Source organism: Lissotriton vulgaris, chromosome 5 (genome assembly GCF_964263255.1).
Source record: "Lissotriton vulgaris chromosome 5, aLisVul1.2, whole genome shotgun sequence".
NCBI lineage: Eukaryota > Metazoa > Chordata > Amphibia > Caudata > Salamandridae > Lissotriton > Lissotriton vulgaris.
The window spans coordinates 181380865-181400754 of NC_141693.1; the positions used below are offsets into that span (position 1 = coordinate 181380865).

Here is a 19890-nt window from a genome sequence, read left to right on the forward strand (position 1 = left end):
GCACAGACACTTTACTTGCTGTGCTGTGTTGCCTGAATTCTTTGTAAATATGACCCTTTACTGTAAGTCACTGTTTCCCACAGCACTAGCCTTACAGACTACAAAGGAGGCTTCACACATATTTGTATTCCAGGACCTTTATGGACATCATTTGAAGTTTTGTCATCTCGCATGCGAGACTCCTTCATCACACACCCTCTTAGAGAGCATCACTCATTGTCCAGCACGATTGATACATCTGAACACTGAGAGTTTGTGATGTATGCCCTTCATATCCAATGTCCTTGTGGACTTTGACAACTCAAGTTGTGCATTTCTCCTAGGAGAAAGATACCCTACCAATCATTCCTGAACATTGCGAATTTCCAGAAGAGCCAAGCTGTGTGTCGCATCAAGGTTAAGCTACCTCTCATTGTAAATTACAACAGTCTGCATTAATGTATTTCACTTTAAACAGAGTGGGAAATAGCGACGGAATCTCAGTGTTACAATTACATTACATCTGGGCAACGGACAGTGGGGAGGGATGCAGAAGTGTGAAATCCAGTGATCAGACAGGCCCTGAGACCTCAGATGGACATTACAGTACTAGGAGAAGGGTATATGAAGATCATAGGGCTATTGATGCATCACCCAATCTGACTGTCTGCTGGTCAGGGGGTGAGTTTTCCCAGACCGTGCTCATGTCAGATGGAAAGAGGTATCTCACTCTATGCTAATGCCAAACATGAATAAAGAATGTGAAGAACCACTTCAACGCGCACTAGTGTGAGTTAACTTTACGTCTCCTGTGCAGAAAGCTTGGGAGATGACTTCCGTATGAAAACATGCAGAAGAAGGCAGCCTAGGGCCTAATTTACAATTTGGTGGACAAGGTACTCCATTGCAAATGTGACAGAGTACCCTGTCCACCAACCTCTTGGTCCACGTGCCTCATTTTGAAAAGGGTGGACTGTAAGGTTTCTGTGGAAAGGGTCAGCGTTCATCTCCAATTTTCACAGACGGTAGTTCGTCAAGATGGTGGGGGTAATTTCCTTTGTCCATCTGGCCACTTTCCAAATGTAAAATCAGGCCTTAAGCTCTGCATCTATGCCAGGACCCCCTTCAGTGTGTGCATATCTCAGGTACACAAGAATTAATAGTGACAACCACATTGAGTGACATCAAGAAGGTGTGCATCTTGGTCAGTCTGTGATGGTACATAAGGCGGGGCATTAGAGTGAAAACAAACATCTTCCCAACACTGGCTATATATAGTTCGTTTGGAACTTCCAATTAATGGCACTGATTAACAGTGCAGAAGTAACCCCTATTGCCTATAGTAGGGAATGGAAAAGAGTTGCCTCCCTTTGGAGGAGGTTTGTTGGATTGTGAAGCCAGAATGGTAAGGCAGTTGTGCAATATGTTTGTTAGTTTCTGGTCTAAGAGAACTTGCACCACATAGTGATTGATGGGCCTTGTTTGTGCATTGGATTCAGAAAGTAACTGGTGTGCCCTAATTCTGTGATGGAGTCAGAAACAGATTGGCACACCCTCATTCTGTGATGGAATCAGGGAGCTCTTATGGCTCCCTTTATTTTTCCTCAATTTGGTATAGTTGTGATCTAATCATTTGTGCTGTAGCCTGTCTTTCAATGACGCCAAGACTTAGTATATTGTCCATCATGTTTTTATTCTTTTCATATGGGAGACCGCCCTTTGGATTCAACGAGTCATGGCTAAAATGTTTGCTCATACTTCCGTCTTCCCTACAAAGTCTGAGGACTGGATTTCAGAACTGCGTGGGATATAGGGAATGGTACAAAGCACATCAAGCATGGGGTGGGATGGGAAACCACAGACTCACCTATAAGCACTTCCCACTTGCCGCTGGCTTGTGTCACCTCGTAGGCGCAGCGCATCTCGCTCATGCTCACACCTCCCAGGATGAAGATAATGAGGCGTGGGCCGGCCCTGTACTCACCCGGACCCTTGTTCTTGTGCCAGTGCCCATAGCGAGCGCTAAAAATGAAGGGAGGAGAGAAGGTCAGATGCTGGTTTACAATGACAGGGAAAAGTCTTGCCTCTTTGACTGAGGGTCACATTTTTCACCGTTCATAAATATCTTCCATGCCGGGCATCCCACAGATTGGTATCTGGATTTCCGAGGCCACTGTGATCCTACTAGACATGACAGTGTGATGTAATAAATCTAGTCCTACATTTTCAGCAGTACTAATGAGCCAATAATTGTTCTCCTCCACATTGCCTTTCATACTAGAAGGAAGCAGGGTGCTTATGCTTTACTATGTCAAGATAGTTGTGAGTCACTTGAGATCTATTTAGGTGATCTTGAAACCCATGGTCGAATGATGAAAATAAACTTTCGTGGTTGTCATCAGTATCCATGATACATTTCTGTGTCATGAATCACCATGGGCCCGATTCAAAGAATGAACTTAAGACTCAATCCTAAACTTACTACTGTTTTGGTATTCACAGATTGCACTTACTACTTTTGGCATTCACAGAATGCACTTACTACTTTTGGTATTCACAGAATGAACTTACTCATTTCGGTATTCACAGAAGTTAGGACTCCTAACTTTAGGACTCCTAAATGCCTACTGTGAATACCGAAAGTCTTAAAATTAGGATTTTTCTCAATTTAGTAGTAGTAAAGTTAGGACTCCTAACTTTAGGACTCCTAAATTGAGAAAAATCCTAATTTTAAGACTTTTGGTATTCACAGAAGGCATTTAGGCGTCCTAAAGTTAGTAGTCCTAACTTTACTACTACTAAATTGAGAAATATCGTAATTTTAGGACTTTCGGTATTCACAGAAGGCATTTAGGTGTCCTAACTTTACTACTACTAAATTGAGAAAAATCCTAATTTTAAGACTTTCGGTATTCACAGAAGGCATTTAGGAGTCCTAAAGTTAGGATTCCTAATTTTACTACTACTAAATTGAGAAAAATCCTAATTTTAAGACTTTCGGTATTCACAGAAGGCATTTAGGCATCCTAAAGTTAGTAGTCCTAACTTTACTACTACTAAATTGAGAAAAATCGTAATTTTAGGACTTTCGGTATTCACAGAAGGCATTTAGGTGTCCTAACTTTACTACTACTAAATTGAGAAAAATCCTAATTTTAAGACTTTCGGTATTCACAGAAGGCATTTAGGAGTCCTAAAGTTAGGAGTCTTAACTTCTGTGAATACCTAAATGAGTAAGTTGATTCTGTGAATACCAAAAGTAGTAAGTGCATTCTGTGAATGCCAAAAGTAGTAAGTTTATTATGTGAATACCAAAAGTAGTAAGTGCAATCTGTGAATACCAAAACAGTAGTAAGTTTAGGATTGAGTCTTAAGTTTATTCTGTGAATCGGGCCCCATCAGATTTTGGGATTATCAGATGTGAGGACATTATATCTAGGCATTCATGAAAGGCAAAGTTTAGTTTTAGTGGCTCTGCACATTTTAATGATTTTCTATGTAGGGAGGCTAGTCAAGAGCGGCTATGTTCTGCATAGGGTGCCATGAGTCAGCATGGTCCCTGTAGGTGGTTGTGAATGCTCATAAGTGACTACTACTAGGTGGTTATGAGGAGCCATGCTGTATGTATGTGATTAAGAGTCACCAAAGTCCTTCTTCAAGGTAATGAGTGACTATGAGCCTGATTTAGAGTTTGGTGGGCGGGTTACTACGGAGTAACCCGTTCCACAGACTCTATGTCGGGTCCAATATTCTTTATAGCTGGTATGAGAGACCATGTATTATGTAGGCGGTCTGAATTAATATCGAGCTAGGGCTAAGTTGTACCATATTTTATTTCCCATGCTAATCCTGTCCACCTTTGTACTTGCCACACCTTGGTAAATCAAAACATACAATGTACTGAATAAGTCACTCAGATATATTATTTTCAAATATGGGTAAGTGTATGCATACCGCATGGAGATATGCATGACTTATGATTCACATTGATTGACCCCAGGAGGTTCTCACCCACGCTATTTTTCGTAGGACCAAGACAATGGATTTAGTTAGAGTGAAGAGGCTTACGGTTTGACAAGCAGGATGAAATTTTATTTTGAAAATTGGAATTTTAAAAGGGTGTAACTTACAGGCATCATTATTAGATCCCAGGTTACATTCAAACCCTTTAATGCCTTTCCAATTGCCCTTATAATCACAAGTTGCATGCCCCAACAAGCCTAAACTTTAAACTCCTAATGGCAGTGTCTAAGCCTATGTGAAACACTTCCTCTTGGGATTACATTTAAGACTATGTGAGTTACAAAAAACAACCACTGCAAATATTTTTACGGATTACCAGCAAACATCTGCAATATGATCTATGTTTGGGTGGGCAAACTATTGAAATTTCTTTGTAATATGAATGGGGTTGTATACCTTTTCTACAGGGGGAAAAGGTGAACATTTCCCCCCCAAAAGTGGAAAATTAAAATTTTAGATTTGTCACAGGTTATCTGTTGAAGAGAGATTTTTGGATGAACTCCAGCAAAACATTTGGTACTGACCCAGCAGGCACGGTGGCTCAGTGGGTTGAGTGCATGCTACTGATATGTGTGATATGCAGGTCATGCCATACGTTTCTAGAACAGCAAGGCACACTCATCCTTTCAGCCTTCAGAAATCATACACTGTGTGCCATTAAATTTTTTCTTCGGAACACACCTGCTATTTATAGTGCTTATAAACAAGAAAAATGAAGTGATGAGTCAACCACAATACTTCTGTGGCACCCTATTGTTGCTCAGTCTTTGCTACTGCAGGACCCTAACCCCATGCCTAGCAAGGTACAATAAAGGGCCTGATGTATGACCAGCCCTGCAGCTCTCTTTCAGAGATATGCAACTCCACACAGTTCTCCCAGCACAACAGTAGTTCCTCCAACGTTTTAGCATATGTTGCTTTCTGACCCACCTTCACGAGTGACAGTCAAGTACACCGTGCTCTTTCCTTCCTGTATCGATGAACATCCAGACCTGTAATTTTAGGTGTTCTCACGAAGATCTGCAAGCTTAGACAGACCTTAACTCTCCCTACCTGACAGCTGTGGTGCTAAAGGAAGCAGAGGAGCGCGTAGATATGTATGGGTAGTGCTTTGTGTCCAGTTTGTCTTCAATAGTGTCCTGCAAAAGAGAAAAAAGACAATGGAATCAGGTAATCTCTCCAATGGAGAAGGTGGTAGTTGACAAGAGGGTCTTGTGTAAGGGGCACGAATGGCCAGCCCAGCCTGCCACTCTAGGAATGCTTTGTCTCCAGGGGATTTAAAAGGATAATGGAAAGGTATATGTCTAATTTTCCCTCAAACCGGAATCCCGCAAGCCATTTCAACGCAGCTGTTACTACTTCTGCATTGTAGCAACGCATGCCATTACTCCGTGAGTCGGAACAACGATTTGCTCTGGGGGAGGAGGGGTTGAGTTGGATGTTTGAATAGTATAATTTACTATTGCAACTCCAGTCTATGCAACAGTAGGGAAGGTGTTGGATTTTAAATCACCTTTTTGTAGAGAGTCAGATAAAGGGAAAATCAAGATGAACAGAAGTGGTGAATGGATAGTGCTGCAACTCAACAGGGAAAACACATTATATTGATACTGCAGATATGAGAGAGGTTAAAACTCAATGGAAAAAGAGACAAAAAATGTATGTAAAAGTTAGGGCTTCTCCGGGCTGTCCTAAAGACCTTCTCATTTTAACTATTATATGTTGAGCAGTGGCGGCCGGGCTCTCGCCTTCGAAAGACACAAGCCCCCTTGGAGTCTGTCTGGGGTCCTTCCCATTGGTCAAGACATCAATTCTTTTCCATCCGTCCTTACAGAACATTTTTACTTTCACTGAGTTCATTCATTTGCAATCGTTGAACACAGAAGAGGGACTGTCACTGTTGAGCTCAAACCTCAGTGTTACAAGACATTAGCGTCAAGTTTGCACCAGTTTCTTTCCTCTCAGCTTAGTTACCCATGCCAGTCATCTCACCAGCCCTTGCAGGTCCCATCAGTCATCTCCCTTCTCCCACTTCCCTCATGTCTCCCTTCCCAAGATCCCTTCCATCATCACATCCACCACTAGCCACTCTTCTCACCCATCCGTGCCCTCACCCCACACCTTACCCACTATGGCCCCCTGTCATCACCTCACCTTCTTCTCTGCCCCTCCCCTAGCTTGAGTCAAGCCTTGCTTCACCCTCACCTCCATGATGTCCTTAACAACTGGGGTCCACCGTGACAACTGATAGGTTTGTTCACTGATGCGTTCCTTGCGGTCTGGTTTACTCCTGCGACGCAAGGTGGACTGGAAACAGAAAGATACAAACAGGCAATGGGGGACAGATCACAGCGAAACAATCCCAAAAAATGGGAAATTCATGAAGCCAAGACCATGTTAGCGCCCACCCCCTCTGGATACTAGACCTTTCCCATTCGACTTTCTCTTCTACCTTTTTTACACTCGTTCTCAGCTTCAACGTGTAGTTCATTGTTTATTTTCTTCTTATATTCGCTTTTCATCCAAACCTTAGCATACCTTTTATATTGATACTTGTTAAACCACTTAACATCCACTCTACCTTCTAAAAAATCTCGCTGCTTTCAAACTTCTTCTCTTTACATTTTATTTCTCTCTTCTAAATTATTCTACTCTTCTACTCTACTACGCTCCTTTCTGCCTTCTAACCGATTCCCTCCTTTTAATTTTCTTCACTTTCCAACTTTTGAAATCCTTGCATTTCTTCACGCCTTCTTCTTCTGCTCCTCCCTGCGTGTTTCCCACACTTCATTTTCCTTCTCAACGAATATTTAGCAATCCCTTCATACCCTCCTTGCCTTAGAATATTTAGCAATCCCTCCATACCCTCCTTGCCTTAGAATATTTAGCAATCCCTTCATACCCTCCTTGCCTTAGAATATTTAGCAATCCCTTCATACCCTCCTTGCCTTCCAGACTCCTTTTTTCCCTTTCACTCACGCACCCTCCTGGTCTTTTCTCTTCTTTTCGATTCTCTGCTCCAACCCATTTTTATGTATTTCTGCCTTCATCTACATGAAAGCCTCCTTTTCTAACATTCTAACTTCCTTCTTTATACGTTTACATCCTTTTCTCACTTCACATCTGACCCCACCCTTCTTTTCTTACCTTCATCTAGCCATAGTCTCTAAGCCTCTCCCCTTTTACTTTCTCATTCCTTCCTGCATTCTTCACACCTCTTGTTTTTACCACATCTTTTTTATCCTTTGCCAATCATTTTAACCTTTTACCTTTTTTATCTGCCTCACACTGTAGCTAAATACTTACTCCTCTATGTAGTGTGCTTGTTTCCCTACGTGGTGCTTGAGTACTTTGTAACTACAGATAACATGCAATCTAGACACCGAAGGCCAGATTTACAGAGTGTGTTATAAGCTTATTTTGCACCGGTTAATACCCATCAGAAACCGTAAAATAGTACAGTGTTAAGTAAACAAATGAACTTTCAACAAGTTCAACAAGCTAACAATTGCAGAGAACACAGGACAGCACAAAAACAGGGAATGGCAAAGATGCTGTGCTGCATTGCATAAGGGAGAGAGCAGAACAGCACCATATCTGCTAAGATATAGCTAAGTTTCTCTCTCCCACTGCACAGGTGTAATTTTGGTTGTTGTGTGTAAACATACACACTTTGCACCACAGTGCATGGGTGAGTGTGTGATATAAAGGATATGTTCGAACTGGAAGGGTACTCTTCAAGTATAAAACTCTGGGGCATATTATCAAGGGGGTTTATCTCCGCTTTTTTGGCTTTAAAAGCCAAGAAAGCGGAGATAAAATTATCTCCCTATTACCTAGCTGTCGCTAACACCAGTTAGCGACAGCTCGTAGAAGATAGCGACCATCTTGGGCCCCGCTTTGCATGTCAGTGAAATTTATCACTAATGACATGCAAAGTGGGCGTGCTAAGATGTTAGCGACTGGAGACAGTCGCTAACATCGCTATCTCCTATTACCAACTTTTGGAGATATTCGCGCTAAGCGCGAATATCTCCAAAAGCTAACACCTGCCCCTGAGCAGTTCTTAGCCATGTTATCCAATGGTAGGTGGATAACATGGCTAAGAGCATTAGCTCGGTAATGCATAAATATCGCTGACTTTTCAGCGATATTCATGCATTTCGGCCGATTTTTATCGCTTAGGAGATAAACCTTGATAATAGCAAGGTTCCTAAGCGATAAAAATCGCCGCAGCTCGGCGCTAAAAATATTGCCGCTAAACCAACATAGCGATAATTATAGCTAGTTGTTGGTAATATGCCCCTCTATGTTTTGGCATAGCTTAACAGTTTGTATGTGTACTGTATAGTTCACCACACGGACAAAGCTGAAAAAATTAGGAGAAAACTTTTCTCAAAATGTATACCTGTCCCGAATGTGTTTATTTTTGGCACAAAGTCCTGTCTACCTTTTTGTAGAAAATAGGGCTTTACATCAAAATTCAAGGGTGGTAAACTTAGATTGCTCATGTACCACCCAAGGAACACCCTCCTGACACATATTAGTGCACAGTGGTAAAAAAGTACTACTTTTTATTGCTTTCGGGCTGCTTTTCCACCCACATCAGGATTTGTGATGGAAAGTAGATCTCAAAACAACACTTGGTGCCGGTTTGGATCACTCTTGTTATTCAAACCAGGCAAAAAGTGTTTGTAAATCTGGCTCAGAATGCTGATTCCCTGCAGCTGTGTGTTTTTGTGCAAGTGGCACCCAATTAAATACTGCTATCACACTCCACTGCGAAGGATATTATAGAAAGGGGATGGCATAAGTGCCAAAGTGGCCCTAGAGCTTCCCAAAAAGACACACCATTTGTTTGATCCAGGGTCACTTTGCAAATATGGCCAAAAGTATATTTCCAAAAACACATCATTACGGCAGCTTCAGAAGTAATTTTGTCGGCCAAACAAGGAAATTTGGGCCAGATGTACGAAGCACTGGTAATAAAATACTGGTCCCAATTTGTGACCAATGTTTTTGGCAATATTGTGGTATTTTGCAAACCAACCCAAATACCAATATGTCAGTTCACAGAATATTGAATCGTTCTGGGTCACAATTCGACCTACCTCTAGAATATTAATAAGGTAGGTCACTAATTGCGAATTACTAGGACTTCCAGCAATCACAGGGATGGTGGCCTACTGGGGTCAGCAGACTACCATGCTTGTGATTGCTTTTAAATAAAGCAACCTTAAATAATGCAACCTTTTTTACAATACAAAACAGAAAACAGAAAGTGTGTTTAAAAAAAGGAAACGTTCAAGTAACATATTTAAGGAGTAGAAAGAGGTCCTTGTTTTTGTCCACATTCTCATATGGGGAGGAGTCCTTAGGGGACCCCTTTCCATTTGAGAATGGGTTACAACTACATTTGAGTAATCATTAAAAAAAGAAATGTTTTGCCAGCTGATTTTGGTTGCAAAACATTAATACAAAACATCAATAGAGATCATTCTGAATCAGTATTTGCAAGAGACGCCCTAAACATGACTATTGAAAATACCAATTTGGTATTTAGTGGTAAACCCAAATTACAATTCGGTAATGTGTTACTGAATCACAATTTGGGTTTGTTGCATACCAAAAGGCTTTTGTGTGATTGCAAACAGCCCGATTTAGCAAATCAGATGTTTTACTAACACAAAATGTCTTCGCACATCTGGCCCTTAGCATCTAATGTATCGAATCATTTCCCCATAGACACGAAGGGTCTGATTCACAAAGGTAAACTTACACTTTTTCAGCAAATTTATGATTTTTTGCAATTCGCAACGAATTTTACGAGTAGAATCTTTACAACTGCTTATCTTTTTATGTGCAGAGGCTCCGCCAAGAGTAGGGAGTCTCCAGAGTGGTAAAGATACTACTCATAAAATTCCTTTTTGAATTTCAAAAAAATCTTAAACTTGCATGAAGGTTTGATAATCAGGCCCCAGATAACTTGTCTCTCTTTTTATAGAATGTGGGTCACGGTCAAGCATGCCCGCAAGATCTTTACACATCCTTCATCAGAAAAGGACATCCTATTTGATGCCTCTAAACCTGAATAAAAGAAGTGTGTAGTCCCGAGCAAAAGGATTGAGCATCTATTGCTAGTAATCTCCTATCAAAATCATACATTTTTCCAAATAATATATACAATAGACCAACCTGAACTTCTCAACCAATCAGTGACACACTAAACTGGCATAAACTATCCTATGAAGCACTCAATCACTTTAAAACGATTCCTGGGGCTTACATCTGTGACGATGGGTACACCAAGATGGGCCATGTTGGTGATGATCTCACTATCTTCAGGAGGGATCTGGGCATGTTGAATCAGTTTGTTGAGATTCTCTTCTGTGATACCTGGAAAAACCAATAGAGAGGGCTGATATTGTACAGATGTTTATGTCCGGGATATCAGTAATAGCTGTTGTAAACTGTCTAAGCAACAGCAGTCTAAATACCTCTGCTTCACTATCCCCATCACACTCAGCCATCAGCATCCATCTACCATCCAAATTGTTGACCGCCTCTGCATGCCCATCACAAAAAAACAAAGTTTAGTTCCTGACTCAGCTTTAATCACCATAATCCTTCAAATCACTGATGGCAATTTTCTACATTAGATCTTTATTCCAGATCCATTTTTAAGTTCATATGTAATAATGAAACCATTGCAACATCTCTAGGCTACTTAAGGAAATGAGATTCATTGTGTGGTTTATCCGAGAGCAGGCTTTCATACCTCACAAAACATACTGTCGTAGGTGACTCAGATTGACATCCTTGATGTCACTGTGACCTGGGAGTCAAGTCTCAAATGAGCATAGCATCTACACCCTCCTTAGAAGGGCTTATCGGCAGGCAGTGTGAGCTAGTCTTGACTATCTTGTGAGGCTGTGCTTCTTTTGGTATCCATCTGGTTGCTTACGTAAACCCTATATTCACACAGCAGTGCGCAGTCTCTAAATCATTCATGTGATCTGAACACATTTACCTACTTACCCTACAAGAGGAGCGATATTGACCTACTTTCACCACCATCTATGCACACTGTGACAGAAACCAAGCAGAGACTTGGACAAAATGTTTGTCCACATTTTGGAAAGGTTTGAGAACTGTTTCGCGATCTCACACAAAAGAGTCAGCTCAATGAAGGGCTTTGGTAAGGGGAGGAAGGCACAGTCCAGATTTTAAGTGTGAAGGTCTGGAAGATACAATCATAATTTTCTAATTTATGGCAGCTTTTTTATTGCTGAGTTCCCACAATAGGGTTTTTGCTGAGCAGGGATATTTCACAATGCTCACAATGTATAAATGATCGAGACTTGAGTGAAAAGTGCAAAAATAAGAAATGTATCCAGACAGACAGGAAAATATAATAGATGAACCTAGTGATCCATTTCAGCCATCACAATGTCTAACACCAGCCATCAAGTCACTCATCAGAAACCAAGCCATTATAATTACTACCCTATATCAATTTGGCTACCAGCTGTCATCCTGTACGCCTTCATTTATGCCTCACAGCAATCAAAATTCAACTTCTGTAATATAATTTCCTGGCAAACATTAATATCCCTCCCAGGATATTTTCTTTTCTTCAAACAGCCATATAAAAGTCAATTTTCAGCACTGCCCTTAGCATAGACGATGCCATCTGCACTTACCGTTCTTCAGGAAGACATAGAGAAGAATGATACGAATCTTGTCATAGGTGCTGACATTTCCATCCAGAAGGATTGGAACAATGGCTCTCATGGGGTCCTTGATCTTCTCTCCCTCTGCATCAGTGCCCATGGCCAAGTCCTGCAGAGAACAGACACAGCAGGACATTCACTCCAAGGAAGGTGCAGAACAAATAATGTATGCTAGGCTATCCTGGGCAACATCCTTCAGTTCACGAAAAACTCCATTCTAAGATAATTTGCTAGAATACTATAGTATTGCTTTGGTGATTGACAATACGGCAGGTACCTAAAAGAGGGTGGAAGGAACATATTCAACAAGCACCTGACTATATATCACTGGCCTTCTTACCACCAGATGTAACCCTCATCATTCTTTGCACTATTGTAGATCAGCACCCTTGTCAGCATTGACTAGTGTTTAGTCAGGGGTGTAATGCAGGCTCCTGCAGCAAAGGGGGACCCCGCCTTCAGCCTAAGGTTTATGAAGTGTAGTATGTTTTGGTTGTCTTAGGGCCCCCACATATTCTGCTGGCGGGGGCAAGATTTTGGATTATTTTACTGTTTACAGTGACACATCAGATTCTGAATACGGTACATGTCATCACGTGAAATGGTTGAGTATGGCTGTGTCTTAATTCCATGAATGCTTGGTTCCACATCACAAGATGAATGTTTAGATCTTTGATGGTAGATTGCAACAAGCCCAGGAACCAATGTGATAACACGTCTCATATTTTGTGGTTTAGAAACCGTACTGGAACCTGCCGCACCATCTGACTTTCAGTAAAGGGGATGCTATTTACTTTAGTTGTCTGCATGTGGTGAAAGATATCAAGTGACACAGAGGAGCACATCTGTGAATAGAAAGTCAGATATGCTAAGATCCAATATGGCACTCTTAAAGACAAGATGCCACATCAGTGACCGCTTTGATGCTGTAGAGATGCATGATAGAAATATTTATTTGTAATAAAGACAAGCAATTCAGACAGCCGTTAAAAATGGCGGTTGTTTGTTTGATAAAACCATGATCATGTGTGGTAGAATGTTAAAAAGTATGAGCAGAACTATTTGTGTACGTTAAGCAGAACCTTGGATTCAGACACCTTACTGTGAAACACTTCCAAGTCATGAAATGGTCAAGGGGAAAACACTTAATTTGCACTGCATCGAAATGAATAAACGTATCTCCTGATGAGGTGATCATTTTTATTCTTGCCTCGCTTGGCGACGCTCAACTGACAACTGCATTGGGGTTAGTCCTAAATAAAACTCAACATGGAAAGCCTTTAAACATAACTTTACTTAACATGAGCTAAATAATGTGTTTATGTGACTGTCAGCAGCAAGACAACTGGATGTTATACCTAGAAAGATATCCAGAAAGGCATTACATTTTCACAGCTACTTCTTGAGTATGCTACTACTAACTTCTAAGCTAGGTTCCACTTGTTATGGGCTCTTGTCTCTCAGTGCTCTTTCTTTTGCAGAAGTAGCCCAGGAGGTTTAAAGACCCAAATTCCCTGAATAGCGCCCCTCAGTCATCAATTTGGTGTAGGGCTGTGTCCCGATTGAGGAGCCTTAGGTTTCAACATAATGTTTAAAGTGTCCACTTACTGGTTGAGGTATCAACTGTAATCCAAATAATGCTTCTGTAGTAGAAGTAGTATTTATGCCTAGGGCTTTGAATTGCTGTAGTATGCTTTGAATTCGATACAGAGGAATGATTTGTCTTATACATGGTCCACTGAAAGGTGTTTGGTTACTAAATATATTGCTCATTTTCTGAATGATGTATGTACAATACAAGTTTGGGTGGCCTGTGGAAAGTAGAGTGGTTAGACCATTGGTAGGAAGGGTAATCTGGTGGAACATGTTAAGATTTGCAGCAGACGTTCCCTCCAAAAGGAAAGATGGCTGAAAGTACATTCTCAAATAGATGTCAAAGCCTTGAAGGGATAGGAGCCAACATTGCTTTGCATAATTACAAACTGGAATCAGATGATGCCAAAACAAGGCATGCTTTTTTGGGACAGAATGTGAAGGTATCATTAGAAGGGCAACAAACTACAAAAGACATTGGTTTCTACAATCAACGCCTTTGAAACAAATTGAATCAATCAAGCTGGGATAAGCAAAATATAGTAGGCACTGATCTGTATTTACTTTACATGCCACAGTGCTATTCCAAATTAGCTAGTGACAGTCAGCATGGAATAAGTACTTTAATGAAGGCATACTAGAAATGCATTTTCCTGACCAACTGTCTTGTTGGTATTATGAGCCTCTGGGGGTGTAATTTAGTCTTGTCTGTGATTCTTAGGAGGAGTCACACACTAACTTGCAAAACTAGGTAATGGAATTTGCTGCTCGTGAGTGGTTTTGACCTCTAGAAAGGGCCTACTGGCAAAAGAGTAAACAGTGACAGAACGTTGGGATTGTTACAGGCAATAGCTCATTAGTGGCAAACTGGCACTAAAGGTGCTCTGTGGGAGAAGAGGTACCTCTGGCATCAGTGTAGTCTAAGTTAAGAGAAGTGGTTGTGGATGAGAAAATTCTATAGCAGCAGCACGAGAAGTGTGTTTCAGCTCAAGGGTATAGTGGGGAGAATTTATTGCAAGCCTATTGCAGATATCTTTTAGTAAAACTTAATGTCAAGAAACAAGGAATATGAACTCTTAAAAAACAATCAACGGTCTATCCCTCCTAGCGTCATTTTCAACAGCTCCACACTTTCTGCAACTAGACCATTACTTCTGGTACTCTCCCAGGTGGAGACTCCTTCTAATATGCATTTGCTTTCATGCCAACAATAGAACAATAGGGGATGGTAATTTGTTGGCCGCTGCCATATCTCCGAAGAATTCTTGTTGTACTACGCAATTTTCAGTGGAAGTTCACAGCGTAGCATTTTTATATTGGGTAAAAGAAATGGCAGAGAAACACAGCCCCATGATCTCTGAATGGATCAATAAATGACCCAACCCTACTTCCTGGGTCTCACAGGATCTCAAAAGCTAAAACTAAACTACCCTGCCTGGCCAGAATCTAGTGGAGAATCTATGAGGATACTTCCAAAGCAGAGTTTAGAAAAGTTCTATCCTCCTATAAGGAAAATGCTACTTACCAGTATGCATCTGTTCTTGGCATGTAGAGCTACAGAATCCTACATTCAGCAATAGATCTCCACCTGGTGTTGGGCTCAGATGATAGCAGGTTGTTGTTGTCTTCTTGGAAGAAGTCTTTTGTAGTCACGAGATAGGTGACTCCTCCCTTGGACAATACTGCGCATGGTCATCGACTCCATCCTCAGATTGTTTTTCGCCATGATGGGAAATGATTGAGTTAGTTGAAGTAAAGTGAAAAGGATGTCCATGCGTGTGCATTTAAGTAAGATGAGTACTGGAACGGATACAAGTCCCGGGGAGGCGGGAGGGCATGTAGGATTCTGCAGCTCAACATACCAAGAACAGATGCATACTGGTAAGTAGCATTTTCCGTTCAAGGCATATGAGCTGCAGATCCTACATTTAGCAATGTTTGTGCAGCAGTGTCTCCCCTAGCGGTGGTCGCTTGTATTCGTTGCAGCATACTGAAAGAGTGTTTTAAGGACAGCTTGGCCTACTGCAGCTTGCTGCTTGGCTTGCACATCAACACAATAGTGTTTAGTGAAGGTGTGTATTGTAGACCATGTTGCTGCTTTGCATATATCCTCTAATGGTATGTTTCCTAAGAAAGCCATAGAGGCTCCTAGTTTGCGAGTGGAGTGTGCTCTAGGAGGAACTATTAGCCTTGTGATAACATATTTGAATACACTTAACAATCTATCTAGCAATACCTTCTTTAGAGATAGGATTGCCTTTGTGTGGGGGAGATAATGATACAAATAGTTGTTTTGTTTTTCTGAATGATATTGGGCCAGATGTAGGTAAAATAGATTTACCGATTTTTAATTACCGAATTTTACCGATTCAGTAATTATAAATCGGTAAATCTAAGGGGTGGATATGTAGGTATTCCAGATGTGCTGGAATACCGATTCGGAAGAATTCGGTATTTACCGATTCGGTAAATACCGAATCTGTAATGCCCACTCATTCCTATGGGCTTTGAAGCCCATAGGAATGAATGGGCATTACCGATTCGGTATTTACCGAATCGGTAAATACTCATTTTCACAAGGGTGCAGGGGGTGTCACTTTGACACCCTCTGGCACCCCCAAAACAGGCTCGGGTGCCATGTGGCAGGCATACATGCCATAAGGGCAGGTCTGCCTGTCACATGGCATAGGTGTGCATGCACACATGTGCATGCACACCGGAATCGGTATTTTACCATCAAATTGGATTTGATGGTAAAATACCGATTCGGTAAGGCTTCTGGGACTCTGAAGAGTCCCACCTACATCTGGGTGCCTCAGAATCGGTAAAATTACCGAATTTTTATTTTACCGAATCGGTAAAATTACCGATTCGGTGATTTTACCGATGCAGTAAAATAATGCCCCCTACATACCTGTCACCCATTTACAGATCGGTAACGGCCAAAATCGGCCGTTACCACTCGGTAAATGGCCTCAAACGGCCACCTATATCTGCCCCTTAGTCCTGTCTGTGTAATATAGTAGAGCTCTTCTAACATCTAGGGTGTGCAAAGCTCTTTCTGCAACATATTCCGGTTTTTGAAAAAACACTGGTAACTCTACTGATTGGTTTAGGTGAAAAGGAGTAATCACTTTTGGTAGGAATTTAGGAGTGGGTCTAAGAACCACTTTGTTAGGATGTATTTGAAAAAATGGTTCCTCTGTTGTGAATGCTTGGATTTCACTAACTCTTCTGAGAGAGGTAATAGCAACAAGGAAAGCAGTTTTCCATGTTAGAAATTGTAGTTCACATTTATGTAACGGTTCAAAAGGGGGTCCCATGAGTCTTGTAAGGACCACATTTAGGTTACATACTGGAGCAGGTGGTAACCTGGGTGGGATTATTCTTTTTAATCCCTCCATAAATGCTTTTATTGCAGGTACTTTAAATAGAAATAGATGTTGTTAATTTTGTAAATACGCTGCAATAGCTGCTAGATGCAGGCGTATGGAAGAGTAGGCCAAATTAGACCTTTGTAAATGTAGAAGGTAGCAAATGATATTTTGGATGGAAACTTCCAAAGGATCAATGTGATTGTTGTTACAGTATATTGCAAATCGTTTCCACTTAGCAGCATAGCATGCTCTGGTAGTGGGTCTTCTAGCTTCTTTAATTATATCCATACAGTCTGGTGGTAGGTTTTAGTAACCAAACTCTAGGACTTCAGGAGCCAGATCGCCAAATTCAGTTGGCTTGGTTCTGGGTGTCTTATTTCTCCATGGTTCTGTGTAAACAGGGATGGCGTGAGCTGTAATTTCTGATGTGGAACCATTGAGAGATCTAGTAGCGTGGTGAACCACGGTTGACATGCCCATGTAGGGGCCACTAGTATCAGTTTGAGGGACTGTTGTCTGAGCTTGCGTACTACTAGTGGAATGAGTGGGAGAGGTGGAAAAGCGTACGCAAATCTGCCTGACCAATTCATCCATATTGCATTCCCCTCCGACCGTGGGTGTGGAAACCTGGCGTCGAAGGTTGGGCATTTTGAGTTCTCATGGGTGGCAAACAGGTCTATTTGTAGATGCCCCCACATTTGAAAGAATGGTTGAAGTACTTGTGGGTGCAACTCCCATTCGTGAATCTGTTGTGATTGACGACTTAACAGATCTGCTATCTGGTTGTGGATCCCTGGAAGGTGTTCTACTGTCAGATGTATGTTTTGAGGGATGGCCCATCTCCAAATGTTTTGTGCAAGTTGGGACAGTTGCAGAGAGTGTCCCCCCCCCCTGTTTTTGTGTGTAGTACATGGCTGTCATATTGTCCGTTCGGACTAGGACAGCCTTGCTTTGGATTTGTACTTGAAAAGTTTTGAGTGCTAGGAAAATTGCTAACAGCTCTAAGTAGTTGATGTGGAACTGTTTCTGTTGATTGTTCCACTGACCTTGTGTGGTATAATGCAGGAGATGGGCTCCCCATCCTGTGAGGGATGCGTCTGTCGTGACCACTACTTGTGGAACAGGTTGTAGGAACGGCCGTCCCTTTGTCAAATTTTTGGTCTTCCACCATTGTAGAGAGCGATATGTACGGCTGTCCACCAACACCAGGTCTGTGAGCTGACCTTGAGCCTGATTCCACTGTTGTGCTAGACATTCCTGTAGTGGACGCATTTGCAGTCTTGCATGGGGAACTATGAAGATGCAAGATGCCATCATCCCTATTAGTTTCATGAACACTCTGGCTTGTAGAGAGTGCTGGCATTGAAAAAAGGGAGACTACGTTCTGAATACTTTGAATCCTGTTTGACTGGGATAGGCTTGAGCTACTGATGTGTTTATAGTAGCTCCTAGATATTGATGAACGTGCGAAGGCTCTAGGTGCGACTTGGTGTAGTTTATCGTAAACCCTAAATTGTGCAGTGTTTGAATTGTTTGCTTTGTGTGTTGTGCACACTGGTTGTACGATCTTGCTTTTATGAGCCAGTCTTCTAGGTAGGAGTAGACATGTATTTGTTGTCTTCTGAGATGTGCTGCCACTACTGCTAAGCACTTTGTAAACACTTGTGGTGCTGTTGTAACCCGGAATGGAAGGACTTTGAAATGATAGTGTTGTCCTTGTATGACAAACCTTAAATACTTCCTGTGTGCAGGATGTATTGGAATGTGAAATTAGGCGTCTTTTAGGTCTAGTGTGGACAGAAAATCTCCCTGTTGTAGTAATGGGAGTACCTGTTGTAAAGTGATCATGTGAAAATGATCTGATTGAATGTAGTGATTGAGTGGCCTGAGGTCGAGAATTGGTCTTAAGGTCCCGTCTTTCTTTGGGATTAGGAAGTACAGGGAGTAGACTCCTGTTCCTTGTTCTTCTAATGGAACTACTTGAATAGCAGGAGTGCTAGGAGTGCTAGAACTTCCTGTTGAAGCAGAGTTATGTGTTCTGCAGACATTGGACGCTGCCTGGGTGGTATGTTTGGGGTGGCTGCTGTGAGTTCTAGGCAGTAGCATTGTTGGATAATTTGTCTTACCCACCTGTCTGTTGTGATGGAGTTCCAGACAGGTAGGAACTGTGAAAGTCTGCCCCCCACAGGAGTGGAATGCTGTAGGGGAGGCAAAGGGAAGTCATTGTTTAGGAGCGTAAGAGGAGCGGTTGTTGTTACTACCTCTACCTCTTCCCTTGTTGTTATTGCCTCTATATCCTCCTCTAAAAAATCCTCTATTAGAGGAGGTCTGCGTGTGTGTTTTAAAAGATGATGTTGTGTCTGCGCCGGTCTGCTTGGAGCCTCCTCTATAAGAGGAGCGGCGAAAAGAACCTCTAGTTTGGGTGTATTGTAATGCCCCCATAGACTTAGCGGTATCTGTGTCTTTCTTCATCTTTTGTAATCTATTATCTACCTCCGGCCCGAACAATTGGTTCTGATTAACGGGCTGGTTTAGAATGGTAGTTTGTACCTCTGGTTTAAAACCTGAGATGCGTAACCATGCGTGACGCCTGAGAATAACACTAGTGTTCACTACTCTGGATGCTGTTTCAGCTACATCTAGTGCACATTTAATTGAGGCATTTGAAATTAATTTGCCTTCTTGTAAAAGTTCTGCTGCTAGATCCTTGTGTTGATCTGGTAGGTGTTCCATTAACTTTTCTAGTTGATCGTAATGAGCCCTGTTGTAGCGTGAGAGTAAAGCCTGTTTGTTTGCTATGCGACATATGTTTGTTGCTTGTGCAGCAATTTGTTTCCCTGACGCATCAATGATCTTGGACTCTTTGTCAGGCGGGGGTGTGTCCCCAGAAGTTTGAGAATTGGCCCTTTTGCGCGCATTAGACACTACCAAGGAGTCTAGTGGCAGATGACCCTTAATGTATACTGGATCAGCTGGTGCTGGCCTATACTTTTTCTCTATTCTAGGATTTAACACCCTACCCCTTACTGGATCTTTAAAAGTCTCTGGAGCATGTTTTATGACTCCCTTAATCATTGGTAATACTTGGGTAGACCTTTGTGACTGTTCGAAAGTGTCTAACAAGAAGTCCTCCTTCATGGCATCAGAGTGCATGGGAACCCCATGGCAAAGTGCAGCTCTGTTTA

The 19890-nt window shown here is 41.8% G+C and overlaps 1 protein-coding gene across 2 annotated transcripts in view; it reads right to left on the reverse strand.

The window, feature by feature from the left end:
- STXBP1 (syntaxin binding protein 1) overlaps positions 1–19890 on the reverse strand; it is a 273418-nt gene that overhangs the window by 20225 nt on the left and 233303 nt on the right. For both annotated transcript variants that reach the window (XM_086921113.1, XM_086921114.1), the window contains exons 14-18: positions 11706–11844; positions 10289–10398; positions 6208–6309; positions 5056–5141; positions 1847–2001 (exon numbers count right to left, since the gene is read on the reverse strand). In XM_086921113.1, the coding sequence (XP_086777239.1) occupies positions 1847–2001; positions 5056–5141; positions 6208–6309; positions 10289–10398; positions 11706–11844 (592 nt within the window). The remainder of the gene's footprint in view (positions 1–1846; positions 2002–5055; positions 5142–6207; positions 6310–10288; positions 10399–11705; positions 11845–19890) is intronic.